The 16529-nt window shown below is 33.5% G+C and overlaps 1 protein-coding gene across 18 annotated transcripts in view; it reads left to right on the forward strand.

The window, feature by feature from the left end:
• ROBO2 (roundabout guidance receptor 2) overlaps positions 1-16529 on the forward strand; it is a 1287372-nt gene that overhangs the window by 1227327 nt on the left and 43516 nt on the right. For 11 of the 18 annotated variants that reach the window (XM_036017926.1, XM_036017927.1, XM_036017925.1 and 8 more), the window contains 5 exons: positions 459-641; positions 7987-8029; positions 9478-9605; positions 14379-14660; positions 15086-15211. In XM_036017926.1, the coding sequence (XP_035873819.1) occupies positions 459-641; positions 7987-8029; positions 9478-9605; positions 14379-14660; positions 15086-15211 (762 nt within the window). The remainder of the gene's footprint in view (positions 1-458; positions 642-7986; positions 8030-9477; positions 9606-14378; positions 14661-15085; positions 15212-16529) is intronic. The other 7 variants (XM_036017928.1, XM_036017934.1, XM_036017935.1 and 4 more) reach the window with 1 other exon arrangement.

Here is a 16529-nt window from a genome sequence, read left to right on the forward strand (position 1 = left end):
ATGCCTTGTGCTGAATGACGCATTGCAATTTCTTTTAATTTTAATGAGGATATATTAAAATAATTTTGAAACTAAAGTTGTTTTTATTTAAATCCCTAGCAATTATTTTAGCCTCACTTATTAGTACAATCAGTATACTAATTCTGTATACTGAATTAGTATACAGCCTCAGTATACAGCCTTCTGTATACAACCTCAGTACACCAAGAAGCTGTTCTGAATCTATTTATAAGAGTAAACCCAAACATAAGGGAGCAGTGTTCTTAGTCACATTCCAAACTCATAATTTGATTCTTTTTCTGTTACTTAAAAAATGTGCTTATTAATAATTGTAACAGGTTCAGGACACAAGCTGTGTTGCTTGCTTTCAAAGAAATTTTCTAATTTTCTGTGCCTTTGGAGCACCATGTATATTCTGTATACATTAACATTTACTAAAACTATTGTTTCTTCCATAGGTGGACGTAATGAAGTTGTCATTACAGAAAACAATAACAGTATAACTGAGCAAATCACGGATGTTGTGAAGCAACCAGCCTTTATAGCTGGTATTGGTGGTGCCTGCTGGGTAATTTTGATGGGTTTTAGCATCTGGTTGTATTGGCGAAGAAAGAAGAGAAAGGGACTCAGTAATTATGCTGGTAAGAGACTATTTCCAGCTAAGAAATCTTCTTATCTTTAGGAATGTTTTGAAATGAAGGAGAAGGAATGGAATGGAATAACAGAAGAGTGAGTGAATGAATCTTTTTGACTTGTTTTAAACATCCCTTCTGTAAAATGCAATTATAAATGACATGCTTTAATGCATTGCTCTTCACCACATCACATTATGACCAAATGGCCATCTTTTTCCTTGAATCTCCAATGAAGCATAACAAGAGTGCACATTGATAAATGCTTAACCATTATTCTCAACTAGTTCTTCAAAACACACAAACACAGACACAGACTTTGCATGCTATGAAGCCATTGTTTGAGAAGTGCTCAGGAAAAATTTGAAATGCAGCATTAAGCATTTTAAGATGCAGGTTACAATAGGGAATGTTGCAGATGGAAAATAAAAACAAGCAAAAATTCTCAGCAGAATTAATTGGATGGATAATGCATGAATTAAGGGTTTACTAATCACTTAAACAGATGTATTTTTCAGTGTGACCAATCAGCATTTTAGAAGGAAGAAAAAGAAAGAAAAGAAGCAGAAGAAGGAAAACAAATACCTAGATGTTCTACTTGTTTGCAAAAGTTGTTTTGCCTTAGAATTCAAAGCAGAATTTCAAGGATGTCAAAAATTATGGCCTTTCAAATATTTCCAAGGAGCAGAAAAACAGAGAGAATTATGAAATCAGTGATTGAAAGAGTGAACTAAATGCTGAAACTTGTTCAATAGCAATTTTAATTACAATTCATTTTAAGTATTTTATCTAAAAACAATCAAAAAATTCCCTCACAGCATTTTCCACTTTCTAGAGTTTATAAGCAAACAGTTTTAATTTAACATACTCCTGTGAACACTTTAGAATTCTTAAGATATTTTATTCAACCTTCTATACCGTTGGTAAGAAGCATAAATATCTTAATAACTGATTTTGACAGAGGATTCAATGCTTATTAACTTTATAAGCTGCTGTAGCTTATAGGCTTCTAATCTGCTGAGAATGTGTAAATACTGCAAAATGGGAAAAATAGCACCCACTTGGTTGTCTTGTTATTTGACAGCATTTAAATATGATCATTTGATCATAATATTGTGGCTCATGTCCATATCTTATGAAAATAAAGTTTATTAATTACCCCATAGAATAAATTCTCAGGACTAGAGAAAGGATTACTTAGTGTATGCATTGGAACAGGGTTTCCATGCTTTGTGATATGTTGTCTTTCTGTCATTCTCGTTCCTATGGGTTAAGATGCATTCTTCCTTCTGCTTTGTCATCCAAGGGCTGTATCACCACATCAATGAGGGTGTCTTCCAAGAAAGGGGTGTGGGGCAATAACTGCTAAGTGTCAGACTCTTGAACCTTGAGGATACTTGAATGCCTTCTTGATTTGCAGTGCAGTCCTGCACATTCATTTCGTGATGGTACTAAAACTGATCTGTTTAATCACTCACCATGTTACATTCTGTCTCTATGACACATTCATATAAATCTTATACAACATGAAGAAGAACAGGTTTAGTTTGAGGACAGTTTTGTGTTTATCATTTTGCCTGACTTTAGGAAAAATAATAACATATTGACTAGGCACTTCAGTTACAAGTCACTTCAGTGCAGAGTTCTAAGATACCCACATTCTCAGTGATGCATTTTTACTCTCCATACTTCTTCATTCACTCACACCTCATAAATAACAAAGCTCTAATAATTAGTAGGTTTCTACTTTCAGTAAAATGATCTCAGACATTGTTCCCTTCTTTTTGTAACAACAGTTTTTTGGGGGAGTGGATTTCTTTTCTCTTTTTTTTTTTTTTGGCAAAATCTACATATTTAATTAGAAAATTACTGTTGGTCTTTGAACTTCATAAGATAGTACATTTTCTATTATCATCTCTCATAGTGATTGATATCCATCTGTTTGCAGACGAACTGCTAACTCAGAAGGTGTATGCCCTTCAAATACTTTGGAATAAGGCCAAGCCAGAGAGCAGGCTTTCAAAACCTTTATACTTAATTGATAGATGGCTGACTTCTCAGACTAGATTCACCTTCAACTAGCAATTTGCCTTCCAGCAACTGCTGTTCCTTTCTTGTAGGTGAGAAGAAAATGAAAATTGAAACCACAGGTGCCTAGCATGGTATATCTGACTTGTCGATATTTTCTACATATTTCCCTCCAAAAATATCCTATCCTCCACCTGTTAAAATTTCCCTATTCTTGTCCTTATGCAATGTGGAGGATATGAGGATTTTAAATAGGAATGATTAATGGAATATGTATTTATCATAGGTTTAAATTTCTGATACTTCGTGCATGAGCTAATGATCCATTTTCAGAGACAGAGATTTCAGAGATTTCATTGAAGGTTATTTCTTCTGAAGCATATTATAAAAATTATATTGAATAAATTCTGTTTTTACTATTTTGTTTATATTTTGGTTTTTATAAAAATTTCTCTGGGAACCATACATTTCACAAGTAAGAAAATATGATTTTCTTGCAAAGTGAAAAACCTAATATTTCTACTTTTTTGTTACATTATAATGTGTATGCAGTCTCAAACTTTTATTGTTGATTCACCATAACAAAATAATTTTTTCCCACTAAACGAAAAATTTACTTTGGGATAGTTACTTAATTTATAATATAAAACACTTCATTTATTTCAAACTCCAAGTGTGATATTGGACTATACAATCCTTAAATATCTGATTCTTTACATATATTAAGAAACATGTACTTTAATAAAGCTAGACTAATCCTAAGTAGAATTGTAAAGCAGGTAAAATTTGATTTCAGCACTGCCCTTTTCCTACTCCATTCCAAGGCTCTCCTTAACCACTAGAGAGGTAGAACAGAAAAGATTTTAACTAGTATGGGGATACAAAAATAATCTTTCAGTTTGGAAATTCTAACCCTCACAGAAAGTCACTCGCCCTCTGTAGGCAAAAACTTAGTCATTGACTTTGTGGCTAGTGTTTGACTCCCTGTCATGTGAAAAATCGTATTTGAATGCTTAGAAGAAAGGGGGAAAATCCTGTCACTCGGTATTGATATTTTTTTGTATGTCAGAGATTTAACACATTTATCATAGAACACTAGTGGATTGACACTTTGGATTGTAAAAACAGCTATAAAGGATCAAATGTAAACTTACACATTGAAATGTCCTGTGAGGAGAATTTGGCCAAACTTCTTGAGTAGGAAATGAGAGCTCTCCCCAGGGCAGCATGACACACTAATGTTCTATTCATTTTTTTTCCCTCTTTATCTGTTATTTAAAATCTTTAGAAACAAACATGCACCATAGACTTGCACATGGCACAAAGAAGGGCAGGTAGATTTGAAAGGTATCCTCAGATATCATATCCTCAGTCTGTATGGAATTACTTTATATTTTTCTAGAGCAGCATGCAGTGTTGTTTGTCTTAATCTTCACTGAGCACTAACAGTCTCCTTGTCACTGCATGTGACATCCCTGTCTGCTAGAATAATTTACCACCTAAGTCATTGTAGGGTGAAGTAAAATTGTAAAGAGATTTTTGGCATAAAATACAGAAATTATTAGGTTATTTTTGAATCTAGAATAAATGTTTGATCATGTGTATAACAGTGTTTGTAAATAGAAAAATGAACAACATAAGTTAGAATAAAGGCCATGTATTGTAGCTTTCATAGAGGTTCTAGACAGTTATATATGATATATATAAAACATATTATCCATATCTATATATTTTACTTATCCATATAATAATCCACATGGCTACCTGGCTCTTCTCCAATTTTGTTCACTTTTGTATTCACAGTTTCAAAGGATTGGATTTTTAATGAAAGTAAATACATTTTTATTTTTAAAGGGGTGATTTTATTTTATGAATATTACCTCTCAAGATAACAGATTTTATAAAACTCAGTAAATACAAAGAATTGAATGAGTGAGCAAATTATAAAATGTTAAATAATTCAAGCACAGCTTTTAAAACTGTTTCTGAGATATAAAGTGTTTGAAAACTATGCAAAGGCAGCTGAGAGATTGGATGGAAAGTATATAGTCTGATTACCTGGGCTGAGTTAATGCTTATTAAAAGAGGATTAATATACATTCATATTTGAGAAATAGCTTATCAGGAAAGGGAATGAAGCTTGGCTGGCAACATTAAAGTTTCCATTTGGAGTATGAAAATGTGGCTTACTAGAGATAGCCGTTCTGAAAGCATCCTTACCTCAAAATGTCAATTTACTGCATAGTTATGTGTTCCTTCCCCTTCACTTCTAGCAGGCATGAGATTAGGATTAATCCCGTCAGATAATAGTACAGGTACTTTGTGTATGATAGAAACTTGCAAAATCTTTTTTACCATATATCCTTTATAAATATTGCAATAAATTCAAAATATTTAATGCAGTTCTAAAAAAAGTAAGATTGTGGTATCTGAAGAACTTTTTAGAAACCGTGGAGTTATTTAGTGAGTTTTAGTTAAAAACTTCTACACATGGCTCCCTCAGAGTTCTCAATTTTAGAGGCTAGCCGAAACTCCTGATAAAGGTTCACACTTACCTCGTTATCCCTGATAAACGCACAATTACTGGTAAGTATCAAAGTCATGACTAGAACAAGATTGTCCAATCACCTTTACTCTCCTCACCCTCATTGCTTTTAACTTCAAGGTAGTTCAGAACACCTTTGAAATGATAGCTACCTCAAAACAGCTTCCAATTTGCTGAGGCATTTCTTTTTGTTTCTCTCTCCTTGCACCAAAAACCCCCCCAAAAAACAATTCTGATCAGAACACAAAATATGACTTCCATTTTAGGAGTTCTAATCGTTCATTCTCATTTCTAGTCTGCTTTTAATGTCATGATCTATGAGAATTCTGTTACTTTTCATTTGTTATTCAAAATAGAACGAATTAAAAGTCTTGAAACATGGGTTAAAAAGGGAATCTTGAAAAGATGTGCTCTTTTTTCCCTTGCTTTAAAAAGACAACTAAGCAATTTTATTGATAAGGGTCTTTTTTTTGTTCTGATAGAAATATGAAAAATGGAAGATTCTCATATCTATAGGCCATTTTGAGTTAGTCATATATTTACACAATATTCTGTGTATTTTTGCTTTCATGTAGTTGGTATGCAGAGATGTATATCATGAATAATTTACCATTAGATGTGTAAGTCAAGTGTAACTCCGTTTTTTGCCTCTTCAGTTGTCTTTTCCGTAATGTATTTATTGCTCTAACAGTAACAGGACTTTGGGGGCGAAAAGAGCATATAAATTAGGGAGGAATATTTAGCTTCTCCCTACATATCTCCCAACAGCACATTTTAAGGTATAGCCCATCAGTGCCTGTTTATTTGCATATTCACAACATTATCTTAACTCTTTTAGCAGAGTAAAACAATCACAGAGTAGTCCATTAAAAACCATACAACTAGAAAGTCACATCAGATGGAAAGCTAATTAAGTGTACTGTTTTCACATTTTGTTTTGTTTTATTTCCCTAGTCAAGCCTTTATGTAACACCTCCCATGCTTAATTTTTTCGTTAATTGTTTTAGATTAATTATTTTATGTTAAATGCATTTATTAAAGGGACCTGTTGTGAGGTGGACATGCTGCTGCTTCCTGATTCCCAGCACTTAAGTGAGCCATCAGAGAGCAGAGTAGTGATCAGTATTCCTTGATTTTTTCCCAGGAGCTATAACCATAGCCCATTCTGGGCAGATGCAAAAATTATGTCAAGATTGTTTTATAATGCATTTAAGATGTTACCTCAAAAATTAGTAAGGCAGTATAATTCAGGTGCCAGCAGATATTCCTGAAACTGTCTAATGAAGTAGTGTCTCATGAAAGTTCTGATGGAGCCTTGGAAGTATGATCCTATCACCTTATGATGTCATGAGAGAGCTAGCATTAGCCCTGGGGAACTGTTTCTGGAAATTTACAAGTTATAGAGTGATCATATTTGATAAAGGAAACTTGAGGAACAGATGAATTATGGAGAGATTATTCAAATTGAAAAGCATTCACTATGTATATACTTTAAGTAACAATAAGTCCTCGGTTTACTTAAAGTATGAATCAATTCATAAATTTTTATTTATTTTTATCTTTACTCACTAGATTAAAAAAAAGATAAACCATAGTAAAAAAAATCAATACCTTCTAAAAGTAAGATATTTTGGGTTCTCATCTGAAATTGTATTTTCCCCTTTATTCCCAGTCATTGGTTTAACTGATCCATACTAATTTTGGTCATAATTGCAGTTTTGCAGTCCATAAATTTCTAAACAGCAATTTTTTCATGATTTTCCAGTTAAGTCATTTTATCCAAAGTAATGTGGAATTATTTGTAAGCTTTTTCACATTAATCATGTATATTCACATTTCCCTGCAAAAATATTAAATAATGTTAACTATAATTTGCTGCCTACAACCTTTCTAGAGTACACCATGATACCTTTCTCACAACTCATATATAGGATTATGCACAAGTGATGGTGAACCTGAATGGATATTTATATTCTTTGGCTGATACTTGAAACCCACTTTCATGCTGTTTTGTGGAATGGAATCTTTTAACTGGAGGGAGGGACCTGCCCAGCTGTGGCTCTGCTGGCTACTTGTTGGGGCTGCTAATAAGTTCTACAATTTTGTAAAAAACTTGAGTCTTGTAATTACTACATACAATTGGAATACATTCAGTATCAATTATTTGAAAATTTTACTGTTGTGAGAGTTGGATGATGCAACAAAGCACTAAACACATCATTCTCTATTAAATACAGTCCATGTCTGTTGTGATTATAGCTGTTCAAGTCACAGTGCTTATCAGTGCCCCTAAAAGGATCTGTGATGTGGAGGAATATGTCATCAGGCAGCACCATTGGAAGGATGATATTACCTGTTTCAACTATCTTGTTTTAATTTCTGTTATTTGCATTTTACATATTTCTTCTAATTAGGAAACCCACATATTAAGATGAAAAGTCATGATTTCATAATTCCCTATTATTAATTGTCAATTTTCCGATACCACTATGTACATCAGTTGTAATATTTGTGACATTTGACATCCAAAAACAAATTGCCCCTTAGACTTAGCCATACGTTTAGCTTGAAGAATTTTAAAATGTCTTATTAAACTTGGAGCAAGTGATGGCTTTGCCATGGACCAAGTCATTCTTTTTTACTCCCTGTGCAATTACATTAATTATATTTTGTTAAAATCCCCAGAGGCCTCAGCTGTAAACTAAGGGCAATATGTAGTTGTTATTAATTGTAATTAATATTGACTACTTGTGTGTGTATGTCTTTCTCTTTGTCTTACAGTTACATTTCAAAGAGGGGATGGAGGACTAATGAGCAATGGAAGGTATGCTAAGGAGATTTTTTATTATTACTATTTGTAATCAGGATTGGGAAACTCTGTAGTAAGAGGCTTTATTGTAATAAATGGTCACTTAGAAGTCTGAGAATTCTAGGAGGAATTAAATGGCTTACCACAGTTTTAATGATCTATCTCTTGTGCACTTTAGAGGAATCAAGTCCAGATGTTTCATATCTCCCACATGCCCCTGAAGAAATTAGTACTAAATATCACAACGAACATGTTCATTTGTTAGCCAATGTTTATTGCATTAATTAGACATTAGCAAATGAAGTTGCTGTTGTTTAAGACTCCTTATTGGCTCTCACTAAATTGCTGTGAGTGAACAATTACACATAATCGATCACAAAGTAAATGATTCATGAATGATGAATAGGCTGTAGATTGATAGGACTGGATTCCACAACTTTGGATACTCAATTGAAATTGATAAAAGCTGATAACATACCCATATATCCTTATCTATTTTCCCTTTGCCAGTATGGAGATTGTAATTAGGCTCTGGTAATAACTTCCAATCTCCCATTTAATCAATATTTTATCACAAAGAGATTAGGTCTAATGAAAATTAGTGGATGTAGCAAAAAAGTAGTTGGATTTTTTTACTGCAGTTTCCATAGAAACTTGTGTTTCTCTTAGGGATTGTACCAGAAACTGTCTATCCAAAAAACAAAAAAGTACAATGATTGTAGATACTGCTATTTCTTCATGAATAATTTCATAATCTATAAAGGAATTAGAATCCCCATCTTTAATATTAAAAATGTAAATTATTTATTAACTATGGTGTGAAGAAAGTTTTCAAGACTGTGCACATGCTGGACGAGATCACAGTGGATAATTTATTACCTTAGAAAAAACTGAATTGTACCCCTGATGTTTTGCCATTGAGAGAACCTAGAAATGTGCTATTGATGGAATAGTACAAATACTGTTCATTAATTTCCCTCAAGTTCTTTGCCCTAAATCAAGTAAGAATTCTCATAACAGGGGTTAGAGCCTCCAGTGGACAAATAAATATGGGAGTTGCAGGAATCAAGAATACAATAGCCCCAAATCTTGGGAACGGCTGATACTGAGCAGCCACTCTGAGCAGTTGTTCCCTTGAGGTACCAATTCATCATCAAAACCTTGTTTCAAAACCTTGTTTTGAAATCCTGCTACAATACTGATTCCTACCAGATTCAGGGCAGATGACTGAATTCATTTGGGTGCCAGAAAAATCCCAGGCAGGACTCTTCTGCTTCCAATGACAAGGTTAATCTATAGGTAACCTAAGGAACTGCTAGAGTTCCTTAATTCTAGAGAGCCTACACATTTTAACTGGAAGCAAATTAAAATCTTAAATTTTAAAATTCATTTTAGTGCCTGGACAAGTGTCCAAGTCTGTCTCTGAGTTCCACATGTTGATTTCCTTTTAATTTCTGTTTTAGTCGTCCAGGTCTTCTGAATGCTGGGGATCCCAATTATCCATGGCTCGCTGATTCCTGGCCAGCCACGAGCTTGCCAGTAAACAACAGCAATAGTGGCCCAAATGAGATTGGGAATTTTGGGCGTGGAGGTATGTTAAGATTTTCAAAATTTTATTATTTGTTATTTGTTTCCTTGGCTTTCCTAGATTTTTTTAAAAAGATATACTAAAAAAATAGTTTTCATCATTAAAATTAGAGAAGCACATGTACTAACAGCACAGTACTTTTGCTGAATTTTTGTTATAAAACCATTGTCGTATGTTACCTTGACTAAAACTAAGCTTTTAAGGAAGTCATTACTAGTCAGGAAGATAAATATTCATAATACATTTTTTTAAGGCTATTAATACAAGAGTACTAAAATTAAGGATTATGCTGCTAAATGGGGCTTATGATTTTGGTCTAGCCATTTCACTTTTCTAATTCATCCAGCATGTATTTACTGAGCATGTTCTGTGTACCTGATGGATGGTAAAAATATAATATCAATATAAAGAGAGACATTCTTTATTTTCATATAATATACATATAATGAGTATACACTTAAATGTAACATGTTGGGAAAGAACTTTTTGTAGTTCTACAATTGTTAACTGGTACCCAAATGCAAGGCATTTGGTGCTAAGTAGCTGATATGCTAAAGTGCCCAAAATTTTGTGCCAGGGTCCTCTTCATCCGCCTTTATAGAGAGACAGAATTGGATATACTGTAAATAATTACTACTTCAGCCCCTCCATCTTTCCATCCAGTCAATAGGAGAATGATGGGTTTAGAGAAAGGTGTGTCTAGAAAAGTCTCTGGTCCCTGTGCTTAGCTTGGCCCATATTTATGAGCTTTCCATTGGCAGAAGATTGTGCAGACAGTAAATGGACTTGAGCTGCCTTGTCAATACACCACATAAAAGAGCTGCCCAGTGGAAATTAGACAGTTCTGTGAATGGAGTGTTACTTAAATTGATCATCTGAAGACTTAGGAATAAATCAAAAGTGTGATAAGAGAAATATTGACCTATTTGAAAAATGAATAAATTTCCTAATGACTTGAATAAAAACTGCAAAGTAGCAAAGGGATTAAACACACTGAGAGACAGAATAGAATGCCTTCTAAGCCACAGAAAGACTTTAAAATTTCTGCCAAGGGTAATCAGAAGCCATTCATAGATTTTTAAGAGGACAATGCTGGGATCCAAGTACTGCCTTACACCATGCAGCCTGTTACTGTGTGGAGAATGGAATTACAGTGAAAATTTGGGGTGATTAATTAGGAAAGTAGTACTGTAATCCAAGAGAGTTTGGATGAATCCACTGGAGTATTTCTATACTTCTATGCAGAATTACTGCAGGAGACCTAGGGCTATTCTAAGTGTATTATAAACTTCATTGGCAGATTTCACATGTATGAGTATATAAATACATTAGAAGAATAATCATGGATACTGGCCTTTTCTCTTTAAGAGTGGAATGCAAATACTGTTTGAGTATAATTTTAAGTTTTGTAAATAGTAGAGTCACTAAGTATTGTATGGGTATGCATTCAATACCAACTATAAGAAGGTAAATTCACTCCCACTTCCCAAATAAAATGAAGAAAAATATCCATCCCCACCTCTTAGGTGTGTGATGAAGATTAAATGGATGACTATATGCCTCAGATATGGGTTTAGCACAATACTTGACATATAGTGAGTGGCCAATATACATCATTGGATTAAATGGAAGACTAGAAAGTAAATTGTAGCATGTCTCAGCTTACATATACTTTGTTTAGGATCTCCCATGCCCATAGCCTCTGAAAGTGGCTGTCCTCCCTAGGTGACCAAACTCAGAGCCTTGCAGGTTATCACTCTGCCATGAGTGAGTTCTGTATCTGAGTATCTCCTCACCAAAAAGGCAGAAAACTTCTCTTGACCTGCGTCAAAAAAAAAAACTCTATTCCCAAAGCTTTTTATCAGTCAAGGAAGAGCTTCCTCTTTTACTTTTTGTGTTTGTATTGGAATAACACACCATTCCATTTTTATATCAAGGAATAAATACCTAATAAGGGAACAAATGAGCTCTTTTTCAATTTCTAGCAGGCTACACTAACATCTAAATTTTCTCAGTCTAATTTAGCCAAAGGGTTCATTTGTTGATTTTCCCAGTTTTTCTTCTATTCCCTCCCCATTTTCATGATATGACATATTTCACAGATGAACAACAAGGCTAAGACAGAGTTTTTTTCAGGGTTTACTGTATCTATTTTCACTTTGATGGGCATTTTAAACATTTACCATGTACCAGAAATAGTATTAGGAATTTTTGTAGTTTTTTTCATTTCCTTCGCACAGTAAATGTTTGACACAGATAATCATATTTCAATTTTAAAGGTCAAGGAACTAAGTTTTCAAGATGATTAACTTGTGGTCTGAGTGTAGAATACAGTCCTTCCAGATTCTAAAGCCAAGGTTCTTTTATATACACTGCTCTGCAATTCTAAAGGCAGAGTTCACACATAAACATTTCTATTATAACCATATTTATACAAGTAATTAATTATAGTAGGCCAGAAAAAAATGCATGTTTAACTAAGGTATTAAAAATCTGCAGAATAACTCATAAGTGACTTCAACTGGAAGGAAGGGCTCCTGTTAATTACAGGTTTCAAACTTAAATGGTTCACACGTGCCTTCAGCCAATCTAAAGCACTAAGGATGAGTAGGTGCGGACTGTGTGAAGTGGAAAATGGGAAGTTCTGCTAAAGATGGCAGAGCCTGTTTAGTCCAGGCTGTTAAGAGGAAGGCTGGCATAGATTTCAAAGTATCTGATGCTAATGGATGCTCCCACACACTCAAATATTTGTGCATAAGCCTCCAAGATTTCAATATTGGAATATAATTAATTTTATTTTTTGAAAATTGAAGAATGATCAAATAATATTTGATGTAAATATGCAGCCCAAAAATCAATACAGAATCACTTAGACTTGCAGGCTAATTTTCTTCAGCAGAGAAAGAGAGATTCTATTTTAGAGCTCTAGTTGTTGCAGCATAACATTGTGTAGGGTTCAATCCTTGGATGACTGTTTTCCTCACTTTTAAACATTTGGCCACACAACCACTTCAAAAACTTGTTGTTGAAGTGGCTCACATTTTAAATCTAAAAGCTTTGGAGAACCTCAAGATCATGGAGTTGGAACATTGGGTCCCATGCCAGTTAATATTCATCAGTGAAAGACATTGTGGAAGTACTTCCCCAGAGTGAAAATTTATTTCCACAATTTTTATATATTATAAAATATTAAAAGTTTTTAGAATAAAAAAGATAGTGACACTTGGGAATTAAATATGCTGTTTTATCATCAAATTTTCAAATTAGTTTGTAGCTCAAAGCAAGAAAGACAAGAAAGTAGTTGAGAAATTCTGAAATTAAAAAAAATGATTTTATTTCCTTATACAATGTGGGGAAATATTATAAATTTTAATATGTTTAACAATCTCACTGATATGCATTTATAATATTTACTTCAATAAAGTACATATCCATTTTATGGTAAAACAAGTTGGAATTTCAAACTTCAAAACCTTCAGAAAGACCTAAATTATACAGTGTACAAAATACATTATAAACATCTTGTTCCTGTTGTAAAAAATACAAATTTTAACTTTTACAAAAATGCAAAAACAAAATCAATATTTTTGTAAGAATTATTTCAAGTGCTATTGGCTATCATTGAATCTAAAAGTTTCAGGATATTTTGACTAAGTTCTTACTTAAACTTCTTCCTTATGATAATAAATTGGTTTTGGTACTAAGATAAAAAATTATCACTTATTCCGTAATATTACAGTGCTATACCAGTTGAAAATGTTCTGTAATAAAGATATCAAATTGGTTGGTGACCTCAAATCCTATAAAATGTGTCTTTTAGAATATAGGTTATTAAGAAATATTGAAATTATATTCAATTTTAACTCTACATAATTAAAATAGTATTATTTAGTTTGGGGATTTTTTCTTAGGTTTTAGTACCGTTTTTCTAAAAAAGGAAAATAAGAGCTCAGGAGAGACATGGTAGTTCTGAATTATAAGTCATCATATAGAGATAATTCAGCACACCAAAATAATAAGTGATAAGTGGACTGGTTGATATTCAGTGTTAACTCCTAAAGTTTAATTTCACTCTTGCTGTATTACAACTTAAAACTACAATCCTTATTTCTCAGAGTTGGTAGCATAAATTAAACTCTGATCATTCAAATTGCTTTTTATATAATTAAATCTTACTGTCTTGTAAAAATGACTTATTCATGAAAATTTTCCTTTGTTACTCAAGGAAAAAAAATGCTACCATAAGTCACACTCCATTTCGGGAGCTGTGAAAGCAAAGCAGAGAAACAGCAAGTTGAAACTTAAAAAAAAAATGTTCAATAGTGTACTTTTGAAATTTTTTGCATCTATTCAGCAGTTATATTTTACATCTTTGGGATAAAGTGGAAAAGGATATTTTCATTCATAATTTTTATTCACAGTTATGATTGCTTTTGAAAAGAGAAAACAAATTTATTCTAAAACAGAATGAACAGAAAGCGTATTTCAGTAGTGAAATATCCCAAATTTCTCATTCATAGTTGAAGGAAATGGGGGACGAGGGGGAAGAGGTGGGGTGAGCAGTGAGACGTGAAGGACAAGTGGCAGGCCTGCCTGTCACTGAAGCTGATAGCTTGGCGAAGGTTGTACATCATCTACCCTTCATTGGCTCATGAAACCCATCTCAGCTAAAATGCAAACGTGCGGGATGACACATATATTTTTCATCTTCAATCCTGATAGTTTTGGGCTTCCTGTGCATCATTAAATTGTTTCATTTTCCTATGTTCACTGCAGATGTGCTGCCACCAGTTCCAGGCCAAGGGGATAAAACAGCAACAATGCTCTCAGATGGAGCCATTTATAGCAGCATTGACTTCACAACCAAAACCACTTACAACAGTTCCAGCCAAATAACACAGGCTACTCCATATGCCACGACACAGATCTTGCATTCCAACAGCATACATGAATTGGCTGTCGATCTGCCTGACACACAATGGAAAAGCTCAATTCAGCAAAAAACAGATCTGATGGGATTTGGTTATTCTCTTCCCGATCAGAACAAAGGTAACAATGGTGAGTCAGGTTCTTATTTCCTCAGGATTTATTTCCATATCATTTATGCATGAGATAGAAATTAGTACTTGTTCAGCTTAGTGATTCATTACCAGGTTCACTTTCTAAACTAAAAGCATATATCAGCATGTATTCAGTACTGTGCACAATTCCTGTCACCACCACCACCCCACCACTGCCACCACCACTGCCACCACCACCGTTTCTACTACCTAACACCAACACCAATCAGTTTCATCCTTTTAGCTCTTTTTTCAATAGCGTGATCAGTAATCCATCTTGACTTTCATTAGGCAGGATAGACAAAACATTCCTCCACTGTCCTCCAACATCTGCTTCTGAGTTGCTAACTGCATGTTCTGCATGGGCTTGTGCTATGAACTAATCACATAATACCACTATGACCTCTGCCCTTTAACCCTTAGCCTTACTTTACATCCCTGACTACCGATTGGCTGAGGGATTGTCTAATAGAATGCCACACAACCAGTCACAGGATTTCAGCACCACCAGCTCTCACAACAGCTCAGAGAGGAGTGGCAGTCTCTCAGGTTGGTCTCATCACAGTAAGGAGAAATATTTGTTTGTCACCAGCATATGACCTGTGTTCCTAACAACCATAAAGAAATACTGAATCACAACTTGCTATCAGGCATTTGTCTTTCAAATGACAATCTGGTTTATCCTAATGAAATCATGCTTGCGTGTGGGGATAAAAATCACTGTCACCCTTTATGTACTAGGTGTACAAGGATATATTTACTAAAAAATGGTGCAATTTTAATAAACACTGTTCAATAAAGAACAGATATATTTGATATGCCTTGAGCCATACTTCAGCAGCACACAGGAAGTCACTTATATGGTATTGGTATTGACACTAAAAAATTAGTCTAACTAAAATATAAATGATTTTGGAGAATTTTCATATTAGGATTCCACTGATGTGCCTTCTTATTTTTGAACAATCTTTACAAAATATCATGTAATAAGATGTATTATCTATTAAATGATATTTAAAGTAAGGTGCTGATACCATACTAAACAAGAATGTTAATATTAGACATTATTCTTCAGATTTAATTTCTCCCCCAAATACAGTCTTTTATATTGATAACTTTTTATGGTATGAATTTTATTATACACTTAAGATATATCAGCCAAACTAACAACTATAATGTTGGGATTATGTAGTGCATGTGGGGAAAACACATTTTACTGAACTGAAACATACACCTATCATAAAGGACCCTCACCTCTAAAATGTAGAGTTTAGAGTAGACACCCTCTAATTTCCAACCATAACATGTACATTGTATGACTGATGACTTTATCTGCACATTTCTAGCTAATTCCATGACCTCATTTGCTTAATTTTTCATGTTAATGATATCCCATTTGTTTTTTTTTATCAAGTTTTTTTTAAACTACAGGTTCTTAGTAAATGATTACAGTGTATTATATACTATAAAGAGTTAATTCTTTCACATAATTAGGGTAACATTTACTAAGTGACTTTTCCTCAAGAGATAGAACCCTTTCAATCTGAAAATGTTAATGTTCTTTTTTTTCCCTCTAAAATGAGCTATTTGCTCTTCTTACCTATTGGTAGAATTAGGTACATTATAGAATCCACAAATTTTTGAACATCTGTTATGAATTTAAACTAGCTTAATAAAATAGATGACTTTTTAAAATAACCTTATATGTCATTTATACTGTCATTTATTTATAATGAGTCTCACAATTGCTCTGAATAATTAAAGTGATTTATCTTAGGCTTATTTCATTCAAGATATATGGAGTCTCAAGCAATATACATATAAAAATATCTGCATGTTATAAGCCATGGAATACATAAGATCTTCT

Source organism: Phyllostomus discolor, chromosome 2 (assembly GCF_004126475.2).
Source record: "Phyllostomus discolor isolate MPI-MPIP mPhyDis1 chromosome 2, mPhyDis1.pri.v3, whole genome shotgun sequence".
In the NCBI taxonomy this organism is placed as follows: Eukaryota; Metazoa; Chordata; class Mammalia; order Chiroptera; family Phyllostomidae; genus Phyllostomus; species Phyllostomus discolor.